The sequence below is a fragment of the Podarcis liolepis genome (genome assembly GCF_965112155.1).
Source record: "Podarcis liolepis genome assembly, chromosome: 2".
Lineage (NCBI taxonomy): Eukaryota > Metazoa > Chordata > Lepidosauria > Squamata > Lacertidae > Podarcis > Podarcis liolepis.
This window is the reverse complement of record NC_139555.1, coordinates 67,083,102-67,107,120: the sequence shown is the minus strand read 5'-3', so window position 1 is coordinate 67,107,120 and position 24,019 is coordinate 67,083,102. Positions and strand designations below refer to the sequence as shown.

Genomic DNA, 24,019 nt, shown 5'->3' with positions numbered 1-24,019 from the left:
AGTGAGTGCCCAGATCTCTGGTGTTTGGTAGGCAGCCTCCCTGTCTTCCTTTACTTCACATAGCTCAGGGCAAGACATCATGGGGTAACTCTTACCTTATTTTTTTCTAAATTAGGAAGTGCAAGCAACCAGGGAGGCTGCAGAGTGATGGAAAAAATGTTTAATGAAAAGAGTGTTGTTGTTCAGTCGTTTAGTCGTGTCCGACTCTTCATGACCCCATGGACCAGAGCACACCAGGCACTCCTGTCTTCCACTGCTTCCCACAGTTTGGTCAAACTCATGCTGGTAGCTTTGAGAACACTATCCAACCATCTTGTCCTCTGTCGTCCCCTTCTCCTTGTGCCCTCCATCTTCCTCAACATCAGGGTCTTTTCCAGGGAGTCTTCTCTTCTCATGAGGTGGCCAAAGTATTGGAGCCTCAGCTTCAGGATCTGTCCTTCCAGTGAGCACTCAGGCCTGATTTCCTTAAGAATGGATGCGTTTGATCTTCTTGCAGTTCATGGGACTCTCAAGAGTCTCCTCCAGCACCATAATTCAAAAGCATCAATTCTTCGGCGATCAGCCTTTTTTATGGTCCAGCTCTCACTTCCAATGGAAAGAGTAGCCACCCACAACCATAAAAGCAATACAGAAAGCTCGACTTTCTCTATGCCTAGGGTTGTATCCAATGGAGTCATCCCATTAGCGCAGGGACTTCTGCCTGTGCAATGGGACTTCCTCTCCCTCTCCTCTTCCTGTGCCCACCCTGAGTCTGCCCCAGTCTCAAAAACAGATTTGGGGATGTAGGGGCAAAGACAAAGTCACATTGCGCAGGTGGAAGCCCTTGTGCTAACAGGATGACTTCACTGGAAATCACACCAGAATTCTTAAGAAACTCCAGAGTGCCCTGTGGAAGAGCCAGGAGAAATGGAAGCTTTATTTTGCATTGGAGGACAGATTTTGGCACAGCACTAGAACATCTATCCTTGCTGCATATGGAAGGCAGCAGCCATCGGTGCAAGAAGCCAGTGGTGTCAATAGATAGCTCATGACAGAACCAGAAAGTACAGACCCAGGTTCCTTTTCTGTGTTATTCCAATCATCTTTCCCCACCCCAATCTGTAGCTGGGTTGAGACAGAAATAACTGCAACCATTGCTGTTTGGGTTTTACAGATTTGGAATATTTAACAGTCAGCGTGTCAAAGCAAAACTGTATCCTGCATTCTAGCAACGTATAATAGTTTTCAGAGATTAAGCGTCTCCCTGCTTCATGTGCAGTCATACCTTCATCTGTGAATTTATAGTAGTATTATGGTTTAATGAATTGAACAAGTCCCTGAACAACAACAAACATCCTTTTTTGTTCAAATTTAGGTACTGCACACTTTGTTCTTCAGATGAATAATAAATCCAATATGTTTCTTTGGCAGTAAACTCCAAGCTACCTTTATTGCACATTACTAATAAGTGCTCAAGGGTTTGTGTGTGTGTGTGTGCGTGCGCGCATGCATGTGTGTGTGTATTTGCAAAGCGCCACTGTTACTTATGCTGCAAGACACACAGAGGCTGCAAATTTATATTCCGACAGGCAGAGGCAAACCTCTGAGAACAGATGGAGCAGAGTTCACCACAAAGGTTTAATCCTATCAAGATGATTCCTCTATGGGCATCTGGATTATCCAACACACAAATTTAGTGCTTGTTAAAAATACAACGTAGGCCAAGATTAACGTCACAGATTTTCCAGTAGACTTGTTCATGTTTGATTTTATGATTCCCAGGCTCTGGAAAATTGCATTAAATGATATCCTCTTTTTTTAGAAAAGAAATCAAAACAAGAATAAGAGCACAAGGACGTTGTGAGTTTTTATTTGTAGAAACCAAATTACAGTCTGTTGTTCCCCAACAATTTCCTCATTTTTTAAGGGTTTATTTAATTTGACTACTGTCTTCCTGCAGTGTCCAAAAAAGCAGAATTTATCCAAAAGTAGGAGAATTGATAAATGTTGCCACGGTATGAGAGCAAGTAGATTTCTTGATTACAACAAGCGTGGCAATCAACTGAATTAGTAAATAATTAATGATTCCTTATTTATAACCATTTTATTTATTGGCCATTTTACACTTGTCTAAGGTTGGGAGTTCTAACCTATAGACTTCCGTTTCAGTTCTTCCTGCAGTGCTGATGCAAAACCTCTGTGCAGCTGATGTAATTTCATTAGCATGATTTTGAAAATATGCCTAACACAACACACAGTGTGGGGCGAGGGAGGAAGTGGGATAGTTTCATTTGAAATTAGGCCACATTCAATTTAGCCTGCGGTCTATTCACCATATTTATAACTGCGTAAACAATTTACTAACAAGCTTGAATTAGTACATTCATACTTTAAATAATTACAATCTGTTATCAATCATTACCATGGAATGAATAGAGTTACTGTAAATGAGGTCAAAACCTGGGGTTCTCAGGGTAGGGTAGGCTGGGATGCCATTTATTTTCAGTGGAATAGGCACCATTTCCATCTTCCAGCCTTGGCCAGGCCAGATGTGTTTGTGAAGCTGGGAGAGGCAACAAGCAGATATGGCAGAAGCAGGCATCTGGATAGACAATTTTCTATTTCCCCATGGCTTTTCCAGTGCTTAGGGTTTTCTCTTCTTCCAGGGCTTCTCCCAGGTTTGGATCTTCAGTTGTGGTAGGAAGTTGCCGTGGCAGCTGTCTGCCTGCCTCAGTTCCACAAAGAGCTCTTGGGTCAAGTGACTTTTTATCTATGTAGCATCCCAGAAGAGTTTAAAATCCATTTAATAAAGGGAACTGGGTACATTTGGCCATCCAGATGCTGTTGAATTCAAAATCCCACCAGTCCCAGATGGTCAGAGCTTTAGTCCAACAACATCTGAACGGCCAGGTTTCCTCATTCCTGATTTAAAATAAGTAGACTGGTTTTAAGTCCTCTTCAAAAGCATCCCACCCACCCCATCCAATAGATTTTATTAAAGCATCCCACTTTGACCACTGAAGTAATGTGACCAAGTGCATGTCTCCATCACTAACACTACAGATGCTGAGAGTGTTTGTGCACATTGTGCAGGTCAATAAATCCCATCCTGATGTCCATAAGGAGAGCCTGTTGGGTCTTGCCAATGGCCCATCTAGTCCAGCATCCTGTTGGACTAACAGTGGCCAACCAGATCACTGTGGTAAACCCACAAGCAGAACCTGGGCACAAGAGCACTTTCCTCCGGTGGTTTCTAGCACCAGGTATTCAGAAGCATTTCTGCCTCTGACAATGGGGGCAAATAGCTGTTGCAGCCTCTGTTTCACAGTCCAGGAAAGACCTCCTGCATTCTGGATCCTGTCCAGACATTCTGGCAGATTCCACTGAGGCTATTCTACAGTGGAACCAAGTGGTCTCCACATCTCTGATCCCAGTAATCATCTGTCTACAGACAAAGGCTTTGGATCCCCATAGTGCTTAAGCACTCGCTGTCTTTGTCCCAGCTCAGTAAACAATTAAACAATTAAATTACAGACTTGCAGCAAAATGCTTTATTGGGTTTTTAAACTGTATTTCCTTTTGCCTCTCTTGCCTTCTACTTCTCTTGCTTTTCTTCCTCCCTTTCACCAACAGTTCACAGTCCCCCTCTCCCCATAACCTAGACCCCCTGTGAGGATTTCTCCCTAGGTCTTGTCTTTATAAGTAATGGACATAATTTAAAACAGTAATTTAAGCATAATTACTAGCATAATAATAGGAAATCCATTAAAAGTTTTCCTCTTCTGCAGTGGTTCCATTGACTCTAGTAGAACTGGTAGGAAATAAGTAGCGCAGAGTTCGCCTTTTAATTGCTCTGCAGAATTATAGTCCATATTGGGCCATGTACATATTAGCAGCTGAAAGCGCAGTGAGTTCGTTTTTCCCTACAGCGTTTCCAGTCTCATTTGCACGTTGCTGTGCACACCAGAGGGAGTGGGGCTGGGAATGTCTTTGTCCAATGCACATCACCTATTTTGATTCCCCATGGCTGCAACTCTCCCTCCTCCCCTATTCCTGGAAGCTGCCATCTGTATGTGCACAACAGCCATCTCAAATGGACACACCTCAGCTTAACTGAAGTGAATGTGGCTTGCATTTTCAAATCAGATGGAAGCTGGTTTGAGGGGAAATGCATCAAACAGCAGTATTTCTCAAGAAGATAAGTGGAGTATATATTAACACCACATTAGTATTTAGATCAGTTAGACTGTAATACCTGGGAGTAAATATAACCAATTTCAGTGGAACTTCTGAATACATGCAATAGGACCAGTGTTGTTGTTTTTCTGCAGGTACTCAAGAGTACGCAGTACCGGCACCTTTTTTCATTAGAAGAAGAGCACTACATAGTGCTGTATTGCATATTAGGAGGCTAACCCAATGGAAAAATGCTAAGAGACATGTGTGGATCACTGCTGTCGTGGCAAAGGGGCTTGAATAACTCCAAGAAACTCTGAGCTATGCCGTGAAGAGCCACCCAAGACAGGCAGGTCATAGCCAAGAGTTTAGACTAAATGTGATCCACCTGGAGAAGGAACTGGCAAACCACTCCAGTATTTTGCCAAGAAAACTCCATGGGCATTAAAAAGGAGAAGCTTTGAGAAGAAAGTGAGAGTTTCCAAGGCATGCTCTGGTTCATGGGGTCACGGAGAGTCGAACATGACTAAGATGACTAAACAACAACAACAAAATGTGTGTGTGTGTGAAGTGAGTGTATTCTGCAATCAAAACAAACAAAGGTTTGGGCATTAAATCTTCATATGCTCCCTGGGCTTCTCTAAGCTTATAGAGAGTATGTAAGGGTCTCTGCTTACATTTCAGTTCAAGCAGGTTGGGGAACTTCGGCACCTCCTGCATTACACAAGCTGTTTTGCTTTCCAGTGTGATGAGTTTCCCTGATCTGTGCCTCAGGGACAGGCTCCTGGGGGTCTTCAACACAGTGAGGTCTTTTTCACAGTTCCTTTTAATGCCCTGGGCTTTGTGGGGTGGAGTGGAAAGGACAAATTGTTGAAGAGGCACGTGAAGGCATCCTGAAAAATGGAGGTGCTTTTCAACCACATATGAAAGTTTAAAAAATAAAGTTTAAAATCCCATTTTGGCAAACCTCTAGTAAAAACATGTTCTCACATTCCTGTAGAAATAGGGATGTCTCATACTACATGTATACCAAGTGTCAACTTTGTGGAAAATGCAGATAGGCCTTAATTATTTGAGGATACTCTGGCTCACTGGCTCTGCTCATGTAATAGACTTCTGCGTGCACAACAGAACTCCCTCCCCTGTCCCCTCAAAATCCGCTCCAGAAGATTGAGGCGGGTGTCTTCTAAAGCAGACTTTTTTGTGGGTGGAGAAGAAGTGGAACTCTACACTGATGTGTTGAATGCAACCCTTTCAGTTTGCTTTTTCTTTTAAGAGGGAGAAGTACACAACTTTCCCATTTTCAGAAGTCTAGTAATTGGGGTTACTTGGAGTATATATGTAACCAACTTTTAGCTGTGTGGGTGATAGGAAAGAATTCCTATTTTGGAACCCTCAGAACGAGGGAAAGGAAAGAACTGTGCTTCAAAGATGTGCCTCCTCTGAACCCAGTTCCCTCCTCACATTCCTTTAAGGAAGAGATAGAAAGCTTGTGGCCCTCCAGATATAGGTGGACTTCTGTATCCACCAGGAGGGGAACTGTAGCTCAGCAACAACAAGAATACCAGATTCCCATCCCTGTTTGCCCCAAAAGGATAATTTGTGTTGGAACTGGGTTAAGAGGGGAGCTGAGCCCAAGCTCTTCCACAGCCTGTGACTTCAGGGTGAAATGAATTTGAGTTTGCTACCTCTTCTTCCCCCACCCCAAAAAATGTTTCAGAATTATTGAAGGTTATTTTGCTAGACCAAATGAAAGCAAGCAGCCAGCTGAACTCCTGGCCAGCCAGTTGGAAGTTCACCACCAGAGCATAAGAAAATTCCTGCTGGATCAGGCCCATTTAGTGCAACATCTCTTGCAGGACATAAGGGCAGCAGCACACCCCTGTTTGTCTGCAAGGACACGTGGTCTCCAGCATCAATCAACAGCCAGCCCTACACAGTTACCATTTTAGGCTCCCATGGTATCTGCACATAGCATACCCTCTTCAAAATACAGCAAATGATACTCTGTGCCTCCGTAAGTGTCAAGCAAAAGCAGTGTAACAAAATCTCTGCCCTTGTTTCTTCTAGGCATAGTGACTGGCTGAAGATGAAAACAAAATCAATAAGTATTTATTTAAGCACTTAACTAGGGGATGACACAAAACAGTTTCCCCCCCTTGCGCTGTTTACAAATACAGAACTTAAAAAAAAATTATTTGGCAGTTAAATTGACGACCATAAATGGACAAATAAAATTCTATAGTAAAGCCATATAATTTATTTTCACACTATTTAGAAAAAAAAAGTTACCACTTTGAGGTACGTTTCTCTAAAAGGTCATATTTCACAGCATTCTACTTGATTCATTAGGAGTGGGTTTTCAAATGAATATAATATTAGCAATATTGCAGTGGCAACTAGAAAATGAAGCGGAGATAAAGGTGACCTCAGTGAACCACCTGGGGGAACCACCCCACTATTATTGCTATTATGAGGGTTAAAAAGAACTGTCAACTTCAGTTCTCTTTGTTTCTAATTTTTCCAATCTTAATTTCCATTCTCCACATTTTGCAGCAATTAATGATTGATTGATTTTTCTTTTTTTTCTCACAAAAATTCACCAGCATTTTAGTACAAATTTCTCCTAATAAACACATTTTTATATGCCATTTTGACTAATGTACACACTTTTGCAAGTGATTTGCCCTAATATATGGATTTTTAGTTACAGGTAGGTAGCTGTGTTGGTCTGCCATAGTCAAAATAACATAAAAATATTCCTTCCAGTATCACCTTAGAGACCAACTAAGTTAGTTATTGGTATGAACTTTCATGTGCATGCACACTTCTTCAGATACAAGTGTGCATGCACATGAAAGCTCATACCAATAACTAACTTCATTGGTCTCTAATGTGCTACTGGAAGGAATTGTTTTATATGGATTTTTGTAAACATTGTTTTGTTGGAGAACTACATTGCTAAATTTGGAGAAGTATGAATTTAAAAGGATAGCTGTGTTGTGATTCACATATTGTTTTGGAATGTGATAGACTCAGATTTAAATTTGATTTAAATTAAATCAAATTTCTCCTCTAATGATGATGATGATGTATATATAAATCACAATTATTTTCAAGGAGAGCTGCACATTCTGGGAGATTTAGAGGAAGAATCCCAGGGCTACAACTAGGCAATACCAGGAGTCCTAGAAAGTTGCAGACAGTTAGGATATATACAGTGGTACCTTGGTTTAAGAACAGTCCTGTTTATGAATTTTACAAACTCCACAAAACCAGAAGTAGTGCCCCGGTTTGAGAACTTTACCTCAGTCTATGAACGGAAGCCAAACGGTGGAAGGGCACCGACGGTGGGAGGCCTCATTAGGGAAAGTGCACCTTGGTTTAAGAACGGATTTGGTTTAAGAACGGACTTCCAGAACAGATTAAGTTCATAAACCGAGGTACCACTATAGTATTAATCTTGATGGACCAATGACTTGATTTGATTTAAAACAGCTTTGTTTTATGTATTTGTTTTGACCTCTCAAAGTGTTTAGTGTTTTGCTGAAAGTGCAGCCCTCATGCTTATTTAGCATTACTGGAATATGCTGTCTTTTTGTTTCTGTGGGATGTGAACCGTTGTTCTTGCACAGTGAACAGGAACCTAGTCGCATGAACTTTATTTTAAAGAGATTTTGTGAGTGCAGTAGGAATGGGCGGGTGGGTAGGCAACAAGAGATAGTGTTTCTTATGTCTCTGGGAACATGAAAGCAGAATTCCTATGCAACGTTGTTAGCTGCATATGCAAATTGCAGAACTTGATCTTCAAAACGGTGTGAGTGAGCCCTTGGTTCTACTGCCATAGTATCTAGCCACCCTTCTCAAGGATAATCACTGTAGACTCAATACTATATTGACTATAGGCTGTATTAAGTTCCGAGGCCCAGTTGTACAGAGAGTTAACCTGATTGTGAATTTCCATTTCCATCGCTCTCAGGACTGTTTGATGTAGTCTGTTAATTGGTTTGCTTGAAGATCTTTGGACAAATATTTTCCCCTAGGACCATTTTAAACCCAGTCCAAATTTATTTAATCAGAATTGTTTGTCTCTCCTGTAATTGTTGCTTTACATTTTAAAGATGCTGCTTTTCGGCTGCGTCTTGCATTAATTCTTTGAACTGATTCTGTGCAGTTAGATTGCATTTGCCCTTTTCAGACGTTATCAAATGCATATTTGCTCATAGCTCAATTCTGACGACGTCCATCGTTGCTGGAGCCTCCTCTTATGGAATATGGAAGTTTCATGATGAATATTAGAGAAGAGGGCTAGGGGTTGGGTCTTTCTTCCTGAGACCAGCACGGACTGTGTATTAATCACAGCACAAATAGATTACAAGACCAACGGCAGGACCTTGCTGATAGCTGTACATGGCACTAATTCGCCTCAGTAAGCCTGAACTTCTGAGTTCAATTAACCCTTATTCTCAAGGCCCACCCATAAACTCCAAAGTAAGCACAGTTTTCCGCTCCCTGTGTGTATGTGTGTTTTATCAATGTAATAGATTGTTTCTCTTTGAGAGTGGAAGCCAGGCACGTTGCTTATATGAATTCTAGCTACTAATGAATGGGGGTGATGGGGCCACTGCGTGTTGGTGGGCATGTGCATCACTGTCCCTTCGATCTGGCAAATCAGAATCTTTGACGCTGCCACTAGCTTCTTAATTTATTTGTGTCATTAGATACCCTGGTGGCCCAGCAGGCGCTGCTGGAGGCTTCCCCAGTAAAACTGTTTGCCCACACAGAGCATTAGCGGTTAAATAAGTACAGAGCAGAAAAGGTTCCCCCCTCCCCATTATAATTATTTTTAGTATTCATTTTCCTCTGTCTGTGCCATTGTGCTGAGGCAAATTGGAAATCTGGTAATTAGGCCCTGACTCTTAGTGTAGTATTAGAGTCCCAAGCCAAAGTTCAACACCCTGAAATGAAATTTAAACCAATTAATCAGTTAGATTTTTACCGCTTGTCCGTGTTTTCTCAGCAATTCCCACAGCACGTGGCCTTTGATCAATTCTCCTGCAAAAGCTAAAATGTGTGCCTGCTGCTAGCGAGATGGGGATGACATTAACATGGCACTCATAAAACAATCAGAGCAGCGAAGCCCTCAAACAGAACAGGGCATAGTAATATTTAATAAAAGCGAGCACATAATCTTCAGAATTAGCATTTTGTGCCTTGCAGTACCTTTGGGAGAAGAGCTTTTATTTGTGGAGTGATCATTATTATAACAAAGAACAGCTACCTAATAATTTCCACTTTAAGTCTGCAATATGCTATGAGCAGTTCTGAACCATTATGCTAAACTGAGGCCCGGGTAATCATTTTATTGTCACCATTTGAAGGGAGGAAATTCCCCTCTACCTTTAGTGGCTGGAGAAATGAGAGAAAACCAAACCACAAACACAGCACTGTAGTAGTGGTAGTAATAGTAATAATAATAATAATAATAACAACAATAAAAACAACATTTTGTCTCTTCACATACTTTATATGGTATAGAATGCTCTGCATTCAGAAGCATAGGGGAAACCTAGTTGGCATTCTATAGGAAAAAATATGTTATTTGCTTATGCTTATGCTTCTGCTGATGTCGTGTGTGACGAATAGTTTCATTCTTACAGATGCTATTTTACGTCATTGGTTGATTTGTGAACTGGGAGTAATGGTGCAGTCCTAATCCCAAGCAGGCAGCAACAAGACTTAGAACAGCTGCTGCAAAACTGCTGTGTCTGGAGCCCCAACACTGTTGCCAGTGAGAGAGGGGGATGTTAAAAGTCTGCAGTTTTTGCTGTGCCAATTCAAGGCTGGTGCAGCAAACATAACTGGCTCAGCACTACCCCACCCCTGCACACACACAACTTCAGGGCAATCTTAAGCATATCCGGCGTGGTGCACATATCTCTCTGGCGCCCCCTCCCTCATTTCCCAGAGTTGTTGACCTTTTTTAAGGGGGGGGGGCTTTGGTCCAGATTGTTTACATCGCATGGTCCAATGCGCGCTCGCCGTTGCACGTAAGTAAGAGGCACCCAGATCGCAGCCCAGATGGCCTCCCGTGAAGCCCGGAGCCCCTTACCTGCCTCCATCCAGGGAGGTCTGCGCCACAAGAGGGCCAGCAAGCAGATCAGGTGGCTTGCCGTCTGTGCCATCCTCGCTCGGTGCCAGGATTGCACAGGGCGCTTCCCTGCTCCGCTCGCAGACTCTGCAGGGAGGTGCACAGATAGCGATGCAACCAGTATGGTAGCAGTAGCAGCAGCAATAGCAAACAAACAAACAAACAGACAACTTGCCAGTAGCTAGACTGACTTAAAAACCCAGTGGATCCTTGGATAGCTCAGCTTTGTCCCCATCTTACCCCCTCCCCAAATACCCTGCTTTAAGAGTTTTTGCTGACTAGCACCAATGGAGATTCAGCCACTGGTAACATTGGACTGTATAGGAGTTGTATAATAGGCCTTGTGGCACACAGCTCTGATTTCCAGCAGGAGGGAATAGCTGGGAGCTCAGGAAGAGCAGCTGGGTGCAGGGGCTGCCTCAGCTGCCCCCAGCACCTACTGACTGAGCTGCCTGCCTTATTCTGCCAGACAGTAGAACCATCTCTGCTTAAGAGATTGCTCTTGGATTTTTTGTCAGCGTGAAAGTTTAGAGTTGCTCTGCACTGCCTAGGTTATTGGCTTTTAGTGTTTATTTGATTGAATCCTATGATCTTGTTAAGCTGTTGCCTTATTTGTTCACCGCTCAAAGAACATTGTGTTGCAGAGCTGCCGATAAATATAATAAATAAAATAAATTTTGATGTGATGTGATGTGGACATGCTTCTGAGAAGAGAGAGTCCTCTACGGTCTCCTCTAGAGCAGCATTTCCCCAACTTGTCGTTCATGGCCCACAAGCGGGGTGGGTATCAAAAGCTTTTTCATTTTTGCTTGAATGTCTCAAGTAACGGTTATAAAATAGACAAACTTGCAGCTAAAATGCACAAAACCAATGGCCACCAAGGACCTAGGGTCCAAAAATCATGTGAAAATAAACTGATAAGTCACCATGCCAAGTAAATGTGGACCCATGGGTTGCATACGGTAGGGGTTAGGAACCACTGCTCTAGATCAGCAATGCCCAAACTCGGCCCTCCACCTGTTGTTGGACTACAGCTCCCATCATCCCTAGTGCAGCCTTATTAGACTCTACTGATTGGTGGGGTCTGCGTTGCTCCCGGGAGAGAGAAAGAAAGTCAAATGATACCGAGGTTGATTCAGAGAAAGAGTTTATTCTGTTCTCCGGATAGCAGAAGGCACTTGCGTGGTCAGTTCACAGCAAGTCCAAAGAAATGAGAAATTCCATGCAGTATATATAACCTCCAGGCACCCTCTCCCCCTTTCCCCAGGAATCCAGCCACGTAAGCTTATACACGTAAGTTGACATCACAGATGTTCCTGCTCCTGTACTCTTAACCATAAAATGCACCCTTGGAGAAGGAAAAATGGGATTTTGGGGCCCGTTTCAGACTGACTACACAGTCAGATTTTAGAATGGGAAACCCATTCCTTCACTAGCTAACAGGACCAGTGGTCAGGGATGGTGGGAATTGTAGGCCCAAAACAGCTGGAGGGCCGAGTTTGGCCATCACTGCTCTAGATGGTGTGTAGGATCAGGATGCTTTGAGCTGCTATCCCAAGACCAATAACCATGTCAAAAATGGTAACTAGGGTCAAATTAGACATGGGGTTAATTATCTGAATGCAAGTAATTTACACATTGAATAGCAGCTGCAGGAGGGCCCTCAGTGGGATTGTAGGTTTCCCTCTTGCTGTGCCCTCCACCCTGCCCTGCCCTTCCTGAAGCTGCAATAAGCAAAAGAAGGAAAGCCTTCATTTGGTTATGTGAGTAGCAGCTGGGAGGTCATTTTAGTTGGGGCCACTGCAAAGGTGAAGAGGAAAGGCTTAAAGTCTCCGTTAGACGCAGTCAAGAATAAGACCCACAAATGCTTCAAAGAGTCCTTCAAAGAATAGGACAATGAATCATAAAACTACCAAACAACTTGTATAGATCCATTTTGACCATCAGGTCTTTTTCAAAGATGTCCCAATTAACACCAAGCCCTTGGGAAAGGTTTCCTAAACAATCTTCTGTGGACAATATGTCCAAACAATTCCTCTTTTGCAGCAGTGGCTGATAAGAAGTCCTTTCACTAAACATTTTTGCTTTTGTTGAAAGGCTGTCCTCTACAAACACAGCTTTATGTTATTACATCACATATTATCCAACTTCACTGAGATGCAGATTAGATTAGATTTTATTACAAAATATAGCTGCATGTCTGGTTTTGCCCTAAATGGCCATGTGAATTGGCTCATAGTTGGGATGCAAAAGAGGAGAGTTTGTCTGTCGTCATCCTGATTTCCAAGAAACCCTGCAGCTTCTTCCAGATTGAGACATCTGGGCTTCCTATTCTACTATTTTACTACAGAATTCGCTGTTTTCCCAGTTCAGTACCAAATATATAATTTTCATACCCATTGTTAAAAACCATGTCTTTTGTACCAAATTTTGATTTCAATGATTCCTAGCTTCTTCCTGCCTCCATTTATTTAATGCATTGTCTTATTGGTCAGCATCAATCTTGTTAATAAGTGGCTCTGAGAGAGGGTAGGAAGGAGACGTCTCCGTTTTAATACTGAATTCCGCGCCCCCCCCTCCATCAGTTCCCTGCTTGCATTGAAGAAGGAAGACACTGTTTTGTTTTGGATACGGGGGGATAAAATTTCAGGGTGATACTTAAAATTGAAAACTACCCCTTAAGATACCCACCATGGGGTGAAGAGTGAATGGATAGATTATCTTTTTTTTGATAATGCTACAATAGCATTTGGAGTTCTTCACTCTCAACAAAAAGATGGAGGCAACTGGAAGGCTTTATTCCTCCAGAGACATGGAGTTGAAAGTGCTGAATTGGTGCTTTAGTAATGGCTTTAATGAGGAGCTAATAAAAGTGTGGGTGGGGGGGTGATGATGGTACTTGGTGGGTCAGGAGAAGGCCTGGCTGTGCCTGGCATGGAGACTAATGGACATGCAATGGAGGTTAAGCCAGAACTCATCCTGAGATTTCATTTCTCCTGCAGATGTAAGAAGGGACTAAAATCCTGAAACTTCCAGTTAAAACCCTGGAACCTGTTAACCTTATTTTTACATCCATGCCTTCCCTTTTGTTAAAAAGGAGGAAAACAGTCAACATACCTCCTTTCCTCCCGCTGCCAATAATCTCCTTTCCAAGGAGAAAGGGAGAGAATGGCAGGTTTCATTGTGCTCATTGAACTATGAATTATTTGTAAATTTCTAGAAAATATCCCCCTCCCACCGAGACATGTGGAATATTGGTTAAAGTTTGCTTATGTGGTGGGGTGTGTGCATGTACCATCAGGAAGTGTGTAATTGAGAAGCAATTTTAATTTTATCCATGCTCTGATTTAATCAGAGCATTTGATTCCTTGGAGGGCGTGGGACGATATTTTTAAACTGCTTTTATTAGCTGTAAGCCCAGCACCATGAGTTGAGCTATTAAAAAAAAAAGTGAGAAGCTTTCTGGAGTTTTTAATGCATGCATGGCTTTATGAGTGAAATGCAAGTCCAACGTAGACATATCAAAGTTAGTTGAGTGTGTATGTAGCAATTCCTTGTAGTGTTGTAAGATTCCTTTCGTTATCTTATTTTTTGAGGTGCAAAGCTTGATGCTGTGTAATGGATGGAAAGGGCTTCTTTCCATTCTTCACTCCCCTTTTTGAGAAGGCAGTAGGACCAGATTTCCCAGAAGGCAGACTAGGGACTAGGCAGACATTTTTAGAAACCTCAAAATCTTGTATGAAATCTTAGCCAAAGCAATAATCTTAATACGTAAATAGAAACAACAGTAGCATTTGTACAGTATACATCTAAGGTCCTCCTATATTTTAGCAGATGGCATTACTGGTAAAAATGTTTTTCACTGTTTTTAAACAAATGTGTTTTAGCTGCCTTGTCATGCTACCAAACTCTACAAATTCAAATTCTGAATATATTTCATCCTGCTCCCCAAAATATTGATGGAGAACTGCAAATGACTTTCAACCAGTTGCCTCTGTTGCTGAACAATGCAGAAGCTTAGATGGTGAACACAGAGTTGAACACATCCAACCCAAAGTTGAGTGTGCTCAAGTGCATTGAAATCAAAGTGATTCCACACACACAGTTTTATTACTTTTTCCCATGTGCATTACAAAGTGTGTCAAATCTATCTTCTGGACAGTCCTGTGTAGTGGATCTGTATTATTTAATTTTTCTAGCAAGGGGCTTTGGCTGGGAGGGAGAAACTTGCTCAAGGTTACCCAAGATGGCCTGAATTTGAATCCAGGACCCTCTGGCATGTTTCTCTTGAGACCATTTTTATTTGGATAAAATTCATACATGCCATGTTAATTATGCATGCATCAAACTAAGGGTGAGGTAAATTGTTGAGAATCTTCATATTCCTGTTGAAATTTTCATATTGGAAAAGATACCGGTAAACTCTTCCTTTAAACTACTTGGAAAATTAGTCAGAAATCAAAAGCATTTCTTTTGGTTCTTATCTGACTCCTGGTGCTAACTGCTGCTCAGAATGTGTCTGGTAAAAGCTTCAAAGGACTGATATTTGGAGAGATGTTCAGACAGGTGGTGCATAGGAACCACTGAGGGAAGCGCCTGAGCCTTGGAAACAAGGGTGGTTTTCTCCACCCTGATCTGAAGTGTAAGGATTGGGAAGTTCCACCCTGCCTTACAATGGCTGGGGAAAGATTCCAAGGAGGATCCAATATGACCACACCCTACGCACAGTTAGCTTGTGCGATTTCAACCATCTGCCATTCATTCAGAGCTGGCTAGTTGAACTTGCACAAATTAATTGCATGCAAGGCAGAGAGTTTGAATGCTCCTTTTGCACCAGGTTTTTACATACAAATTCAGGAATTTCATAGAACAATCTTTGCCAAACTGATGACTTTGGAGTACAAATCCCATCAGCCCCAGCCAGCACAGCCATACTGACTGGATCTGATTGGAGTTGTAGTCCATAACTTCCAGATGGTACCAAGTTGAGGAAGCACAGCATAGATACACAGAAAAGGTGAGTGGGAATAGAAAGTGTCCCTTCTTGCTTGCATTACACAAAAAAGTGTGTGTGCAAAGTCCCCTTGAAATAAATTTACACAATTATCCCCCCCCCGATATTTTCTTATTATTTTCTTATTCTGAGGTTCATGCATGAGGTGAAGGGTTTGATAATTAGGAATGTGCCAGATTTTCACAGCCTTCAGTTTTCACTTTGTGATAGGAACTTCCAACCCGGCAAATACTTTTGTCAACTCAATTCAATAGCCAAATTGTTCAAAATCCATTAAAAAACAAACAAAAAACCGCTGTTTCACACAGGAGCTGCATAGTTCTAAATCCACCGCAAAAGGATCAAATCCATGAATCTTTTCCGAGTCTTGGCACATCAAAACTGTGCAGTCACTGAGTTAGCCCACCACCAAAGGACCAAGTCTTGTGAATCTCCCCCAATTTGGGATTCAAGGAAAGCAATGGAATCTGCTCAGTCAGTGAACAAGATTAGAAAGGCCAAACTGAGGGAAACTCTCTAATTTGTCAGTAGCCTCTGGGCCCATCTCTCTTTAGATGCATTCTTTCAAGCCTTTTTGCAAGCCCTTTAGAAAAGTGATGGTCTACTTCCAGCCTCCACCTGTGGACCCACCCACAGCCTCATAGCTTGGTACAAAGAATTATAGAGGATATATCATGGGAGGCTGGTCCTGCTAGTCAGTTTGACCATTGGAGCAAGGATTGGGCAAGTCCATTGTGTTAAGGCTAGAAAACTTAGGTGGAATTTGCAATGGACTCTTGTGCCCATTAAAAAAAAATTCCTCATAGAATTACTTCCTTTAAAAGATTGATCAACTACATACAACTATGGACTCACTGGGCATGTTGTTTTTATAACAATGGGGAGAAATACAGGTATAGGTAACCTATGATAAGTGTAGCGCTGCTGCTTTCTTTCATGGTATTAAAATAATGGAACATTTTAAAGCATCTAATTCTTTCACAAATGTGAATTTTGCAGTCGACTGCTAATACATGACACCATACTGGTTGTGCAATATCATGCTAACAAAATTCAAAAACGATTTTATAAAACTTATTAATTGGATGAAATGGTTCCACAACACAAGGAACACTCTAGACACAGTAAGTTCTCCAAATAAAATTTGATCTTTGTTATAATGGAACTCAAAGACAGCCCAGGATCATGTTTTGTGGAGACCTGAATTCAGTGTTACAAAAATGTGCTCTATTCTCTAGTCAGGCTTCAGCCAGCAATGCTGCTATTTTCTTTCTATGGCCTGCCAAACACAATTATCTTCTCAAGAGAAACAATGGAAACAAAATAAAATTTTAATGGCAAACATTCCCTTTTCAAAGATCTGGTTTGGGATCTCTCGCACACAAAGTAGAGAGATCTCTCTCTCTAGAACCTGCATCATAGTATAGGAGAAAGAAAATCAAAGCTTTTCCTCCCCTTCCCCCTCTCAAGTCTTCTATCATTAAAATCTTGTTCTAACAGCCGAATACTTCTTTTTCATGTGTGTTGGAAAGCAGCTACCCCATGTATCAAAGCCATCAGTCCAAGTGAAGGATGGACTACAGGAGGTGCCACTGTCATCATCATAGGAGACAATTTCTTTGATGGGTTACAGGTCATATTCGGCACCATGCTGGTCTGGAGTGAGGTAGGTGTTGTCTGCACATTAATATCCAGTAACTTTGTCTAGTTTATAGCCAGCTTTCTTTCTTTTAGGCCCTGTTCTATTGCAGTAACAATGAGAAAGATTTTCTTATTCCTCCCATTTTATATAAAATCACTGGAGCAACCCTTGGCACAAATATAGTTCACATTATCAGTTCTAGTCAGTCTATTGACATTCTAAAATATAATAATCTATGTCACCGTCCGCCTGGTGGGGGGGGGAACAACCACTGGTAGTCTCAGTTACCCTAATTTGCCTGAACATGAATAAAATAATCCAGCCCTTAATTATAATTCTTATTTTTTTTAACCAGGCACAACTCGTTTTGGCAAACCATGATTTAGTGTGAACGTGCAAGTATGTAGGCCCCAAGAGAGGAACTCAAAACTGTTTTGCTGCTCCCTGGTCATTCCTCTGTTGCATTGTGCTATGCTATGCCATAGCTTGATTTAGTGTGTCATCTAAACCCTGGCTTATGGTTTAGCGCTCTCCAGACTAGCCATGAACTATAGCCAAAGTTGGTCCTATGATTTATTGCTTGTTCTTTGTCCAAGAGAACCAAACCATATTCCAGATGACTTACTAAGCCATCCAAATGACTTATTAAACTATGGCTAAGTTCAACGCGGCAGCTGAACAACTGGGGAGGAGCAAGGTAGTTGTGACCTCCTCTTCAAGATCCTGTATGTTGGTGCTAAAACATGGTTGAGCTTAGCATGGTGTGTGAATGGGGCCACTGACTTTATATTCTTTGTGCTGCAATATCCATACCTTAGTTAATCATTTTCTCTACTCATTTGTTGACATTTTCCTTCCTTTTCTATTTCCCATCAATTTATGCCACAAATTTGTGGCCATGTCAGTGGTGACATGGCTGTTGAAATTACTTAATCCAATAGCAGTTGTTGGACTATAATGGGACTACTTCACAAAAAGTGATTTGAAAATGGCAGCTTTAGAGGCAATTGAAATGTGTAGGTGCTCATGTGATATAAGAGATCATTTGTTTGAGTGCCTCTTATGTCAAGATCTTCCACATCTGGAGAACTAGTAAGGAAAAGGCTTACTGTCAATCTGCAATCATCTCTGATGTGGGAGATCTTCATGTGCCAACAAATTATTAGAAGAACATCCCCAGCATACACACACATTGAGACTTCAAATGGCAGGAGAGTGTAGTGAAGCTGTTCTAGGAATGAGGAAGATTCAGTTTGGATTTAAAGGAGAACGTAACTAATTAGCATTTTTTTAAAAAAACAAAACAATCTGAGAATCAAAACAACCATCTTCCAAAATTCGCACTTCTTTGAATTTTGCAATGCAGTTCTTCAGCCAAGTGATGTATAAAAAGTGTATACCGTATTTTTCGCTCCATTGGATGCACCCGATCATAGGGCGCATCTAGTTTTTAGAGAAGGAAAACAAGAAAAAAATATTCTGAATCAAATGTTGTATAAACTACTGTATTTAATAAACAACCGGTATATCAGAATCATATTACAGCCATGTAAAGTGAACAGCAGTCAACAATGGCATTAAGAACCATCATCACTGTCATTAACAAATGAAGAGAGACTTTAAGGTTTGAGTACTCTTCTAGTCTTCTGTGAACCCCAAGAACTCATCACTGCTAAAGTCAGAATTTATGAAGCTCAGTTGCTCACAATCACTGACATCACTTTCTTCGCTATCTTCATGTAAAATACCATCTTCGTTTCCATCCAAAGCATTGCTAATGCCACATTTTTTCCTCTCAGTCCTCTTCCTCCCCTCTCTCAGCGAACAGCCTGCCCGCTGCTCGCAAACATTCACTTTACTTGAATTACAGTCAAGAAACAGCTGAGCAGAGCCTCCCAGCGGCAGGCTTGGGAGGCTTTCCTTTCCCCCACTTTTTTCTCCCCCACCCCCAAGCAGAACAGTCCCCTTTTCCAGCCTCCTCCTCTTCATCCCTTTCACCCAAACTCCTCAGGTGACGTCTGCAATTTCTCCCCATCACTGCTCCCTTTCCTTTGCCCTCTACCATGACTCTCCACCCACGGCAAGCTATGGTACCTCCTCTCTCTTCACCCAGCTTCTTGGTCCCCCTCCTCTCCGTCCTCTTCCTCCCCTCTCTCAGTGAACAGCCTGCCCGCTGCTCCAAACCTTGAGGGGAAGGGCAGGCTGCTGGCAGAGCAACACCCCCACCCCTTTCAGCAGCCCAAGAGTGTGGGGCATGAGCGCACAGCCTGCCCACTGCTCCAAACCTTGAGGGGAAGGGCAGGCTGCTGGCAGAGCAGCACCCCCCACCCCATTCAGCAGCCCAGAAGCGTGGGGGATGGGCGCACAGCCCTCCCGTTGCTCCAAAGCTTCCTGGGGCTGCAGAGGGAAGCCGAGGCTGCTGGCAGACGAGCGCGGCTTCCACCCCCATTCAGCAGCCCAGGAGTGTGGGGCATGGGCGCACAGCCCTCCCCTTGCTCCAAATCTTCCCGGGGCTGCAGGGGGGAGCCGAGGCTGCCAGCAGGGGAGCACGGCTCCACCACCACCACCAAAGAGCAGTCCAAGAGTGTGCCACACTCCGGCAATTTGGCTCCAGGGACCACACATTCGCTCCATAGGACACACAGACATTTCCCCTTACTTTTTAAGAGTAAAAAAGTGCGTCCAATGGAGCGAAAAATACGGTACATTGGGGTAGAGTGTGCATTAAAATGCATTTGTCAGTTAAGATAACATAACAAAAATGCATTATTTGGGGGGGCATTCCTTTGCTGAAATGTATATCTGTTGCAAAACTGCACACAAATGTGAATATTAGGAGAAATTCACAAAAATGCTGAGGAATGTTCATGATGCATTTTTTTAAAATATATATATATATTGCAAAATGATGTGGAAATGTGGAGTACTGGATTTAAGATTGGAAAAGTAAGAAATTGAAAGTGTAATTGATGGATTCACCCGTTTGCTGTGACAAAGGAGAATTCAATGTGAACGGGGAAACTATGCCAAGATGAGAAGAAGGTTTAACAACAACAACAACAACAACAACAACAAAACCAACTTTATTATTTAAACCCTGTCCATCTGGCTGGGTTTCCCCAGTCATTCTGGGTGGCTTCCAGCATATATAAAATCACAATGAAATGTATGACATGCACTTAGGGGAGAAGCCATACCTCTGTGGTAGAGCATATCCTTTGCATGAAAAGCATCCTAGGCTAATTCCCCAGAATCTGCTGTTGAAGTGTCTCAGGTATTAGTGCAGGGAATGATTTATGCTTAAGACATTGGGCGCCATTTCCAGTCACAGTAGATAGCATTGGGCTAGATGAACCAGTGATGCAGCTCAGTATATAAGGCCTCTTATATTCATATGTCCCATTCTGAAGTTGTATCATTCCAAGTGATGATTGCAACATGTGAGTGCCTGTATGTTTGAGCCGGCTCTCAAATGAATAAGCATTTGATCATATGTTACATAAGGTCTAGCCAAGAAGACAACATTTCTTTGATTTTTATGGTTGCCACAGCAGTTTTGCAGTTTGGTCTTTGGTTCTTGAAAAGTATGAGGGATCATTTTACAGTAGGTACCAATAAAGATGTGAACTTCATCTTTATTTTCTTCATGGAAATGTGGTTGACCAATAAGGCACTGGCAGCTGTGCCATTGGCTGCAAGAGATGCTACACCATGATGCTTAAATAAACAAGATTCTCCCAAGGTGCCATTGCTGTACTGTGAGGCGTGGAATGCACATATTTCAATGTGAGCCCCATCTTAGGTACCTTGTCCCCTGTGCAAAGTTGAACCATACTGCATCTTTTCCTTTAAATGTGGCCATTCAGGGAGCTCCCCCCACAAACAAAACAAGTAATCTGTTTCTTTCTTCAGAGGTATGGAACTTTCATTTAAAAGATTAATTTCTTTTATACTTCCCTTCCATATTTCTAACTCTATTGAAAATATTGGCATTGGGGTACAACATTTTTAAGGGCTAAGAATCAGTTTCATCCAGTTTACATTACACTCCGAAATGAATTGATCCAATACAGTTAACTGCAGGGGATAAATTTTAAAAGCACCTTTATTTAGACCTCCCCCTTTAGATCTAAATTAATATTTTACATGTGCATTTGAGAAACAAAGGACATGAGCTCTCAAGTGTTCATTGTGAAATAGTCTTGCTGCTGTAAGGCACACACCATAAGCAATTTGCAGTGCAAATATTGTAATTTTAATGTATTTTGCATGTATTCAAGCTTTGTAATTGCAGTATTTATAGGCATGAAATGGAAACTGATTATCAAGCCCTTTATTGAGACTCTGCACTGGTGTATGTGCCATTGAAGAAAATAGGACTTTTGCTAGCACAGCACTTTGAGGATTGAGATGCATGTTAAATATGTAGATTTAAAATGATTTTGGAAACACGTATTTATTATTTAAACATACATTTCAGTTATAGGCTCTCATAACATAATTACAGCCTTTCTCACTCAGGGAAGTACATCGGAACATAATTTGTCATATTAATTGTGTGCAGAAATACAGATAGTTCAGGCCAGGGCTTTCAATTAATCTTCAACTGCCATAATGAAAATTATTTTTAAAATTCTTTGACTTTTTTAAAAAAAGAAAAAAGAAAGAGGAACAGGTTATTCACTTGAATTATGTTGTTCATACATAAACAGCAATTGTATATACAATGGCATAAACAAGCAAATAATTTCAGCCCCAAGAACAGATTATTTGGCAGCCTTGATTAAACCTCAGAAAATGTTGACTCTCTCTTGTAAGATGAGGACTGCAGGGACACTATCCCTTTATGCTTAAGAGCACGAACGCATAGCTTCTTTTTTTATCTGTCACCCTTTCCCTGTTTAATTTTTGTTAGCTATATACATTTATTTTAGTGACTTGTTTTAAAACTATTTTTGATATTATTAGCTCGTTTTAGCACTTTTGAAGTAGGCAAGACGGGGTAAAAGTCTTGTTGTTGGGGAGAGAGATCCTAGTGAAATTGAGAGGATGCATAAAGTTTTTGAAGCCAAAATAATTATATCCAAAGTAGCCCACAGAGACATTCTCCATTAGGGTACTGATTAGGTAGCTGGAATGGAAGAATTGTATATGTTGGAAATGGACAGTCTAAACATTTGCTGTAGGCCTCTAGTTCTTCTCATGTTGCAGATTAGGGTCTAAGACCACAAAAATCGTCAGTGATAAAGCAATCTTTGAATTTGGGTACTTCTGACATTAGTGCCGTTGTGCTGCCTCTCACATATTTTGGGGCTTCAGAAATTTGGGGAATTGTAAGAAGTGGTTCCAGGGCATGGTCTGATGAAACATAATGCAGTCAGTAGTCTTGCTAAAGTGAAACAAATCTGGGTTTTATCCATGCCTTGATGGGAGACTGCCTTTTCAGTGGAAGAAAAGTGGGATATAAATGTTAATAATAATAAGAAGAAGAATGAAAGGGGAGATAGGCATATGGCTGTTTACAAATGTCACGAAAAGGTAAAATCCTTAATCTGTTTTGCGTTTAAACATTAAGACCTGTGCTAATTGTTCTGCAGAACTAAAAGCAGAAGACATAACCATGTGCTTTGAAAGTACATGTCTTTTTTCATTATATTTATGTTGATAAATTTCTTCTTCCTCATGGTTCCAGCTGCTGAAATTACTTATGTTCATGCATTCATTCTTTTATTTATGGATTATATTTAAAGCACAAGCCTTCCCCATCCACAGAAATAGGGAACGGTTAAAATAATAAAAGTACACAGAAAAATCCTGATAATGTCAGGCCAAATAAGACATAAAGCCTCAGCCCAATTGAGAGCTTAAATCTTGAAGCCAAAAGCCAGCCAAAATGAAGAGGTCTCATAGTGTGTCTGAAAGAGGCTCCGTTAGTATTTGGCAAGACTCCAGGAAAGGAATTTAATAACTGTGGGGCAATTGCTGTGCTTCTCTGCATTACACGTATTGCACAGCACACTGCTGTTGTGGATGTTAAGGACACTAATTTCAACCAACAGAACAATGAGGCTCTTGGTACATTTCACTTTTGCACAGTAACTCAAATGAATTTCTAACAAGCTGTCAATACTTTTGTCATTCAAGACAAATTATCTAGAACTAACAACATTTGTAAAAAAATTCATCTCAATATCAACAACAGCTCCATAGGATGCAGTTACAGTATGCAATATAAAAATAATTGGAGTAGATTACGAACTTGTTACTGATGCAATGACAAATATACTTTGGGATCTTAAAATGATAGCAGCAACATACGTCTTGATATTCTTAAGCCCTGTAGTTCAACTTGTAATACGGTTCATGTTCCAACTGATTTAAGAGAATTTATATGAAACAGATGACAAGCATAACATCTTTAAAAGTTTTAAGTTTACTTAAAAACCCCAGAAGGGATAGGTGCTGTTGTGCTTGATTCGAACCTCATTCCACATTCTCATTTGTTTTATGTCTAAGTAACTCACTTTATTTTCTTAACTAGATTTATATTCTGCTTTTTTGACTATGTCCTCGTAGTTGCTCACAACTTTACAGAATGGAATGCATATATTAAACACCACACCTTTAAAAAATAAATAAAAAGAATTAGTCTACCTGGAGTAAGTGCCAGATGTTGACTTCACCTGCCTTTTTTCTCTGTCCTGGATTTGTATCCGTGGAGCAGTTAGTAGTAAATGGTCCTGTAATGGGAGGAAAGATAGTATAGCAGCAGGCAACTGCAGTTATGCTAGTGTGTACAGAAAAACTATAGCGGTTACTGGGAGATGTTTGAATGTTGACAAAATAGTGGTAGGCTGCTTAGAGCAGATAAATGTTCCATTGCATCACATTTGATACAGTGAAAGAATGTAGCACAAACTTAAGTGCTTAAGGAGTTGTGACTTTAAAAAAAGAGAGAATTAGTACCTAGGGGTTATGTCTCAGGTTTTGGGGTTCCTATAGCAGTTTAAATCTCTGGGCTGTGACTTAGCCTATTGATACACCTGCATGATTAGTG

At 41.3% G+C, this 24,019-nt stretch overlaps 1 protein-coding gene across 8 annotated transcripts in view; it reads left to right on the top strand.

Moving 5' to 3' along the window:
• The window catches only part of EBF1 (EBF transcription factor 1), a 374,138-nt gene that overhangs the window by 268,297 nt on the left and 81,822 nt on the right, over positions 1–24,019 (top strand). For 4 of the 8 annotated variants that reach the window (XM_083488402.1, XM_083488398.1, XM_083488400.1 and 1 more), the window contains exon 9: positions 16,856–16,986. In XM_083488402.1, the coding sequence (XP_083344528.1) occupies positions 16,856–16,986 (131 nt within the window). Of the gene's footprint in view, positions 1–16,852; positions 16,987–24,019 lie in introns of all 8 variants that reach the window. The other 4 variants (XM_083488401.1, XM_083488397.1, XM_083488399.1 and 1 more) reach the window with 1 other exon arrangement.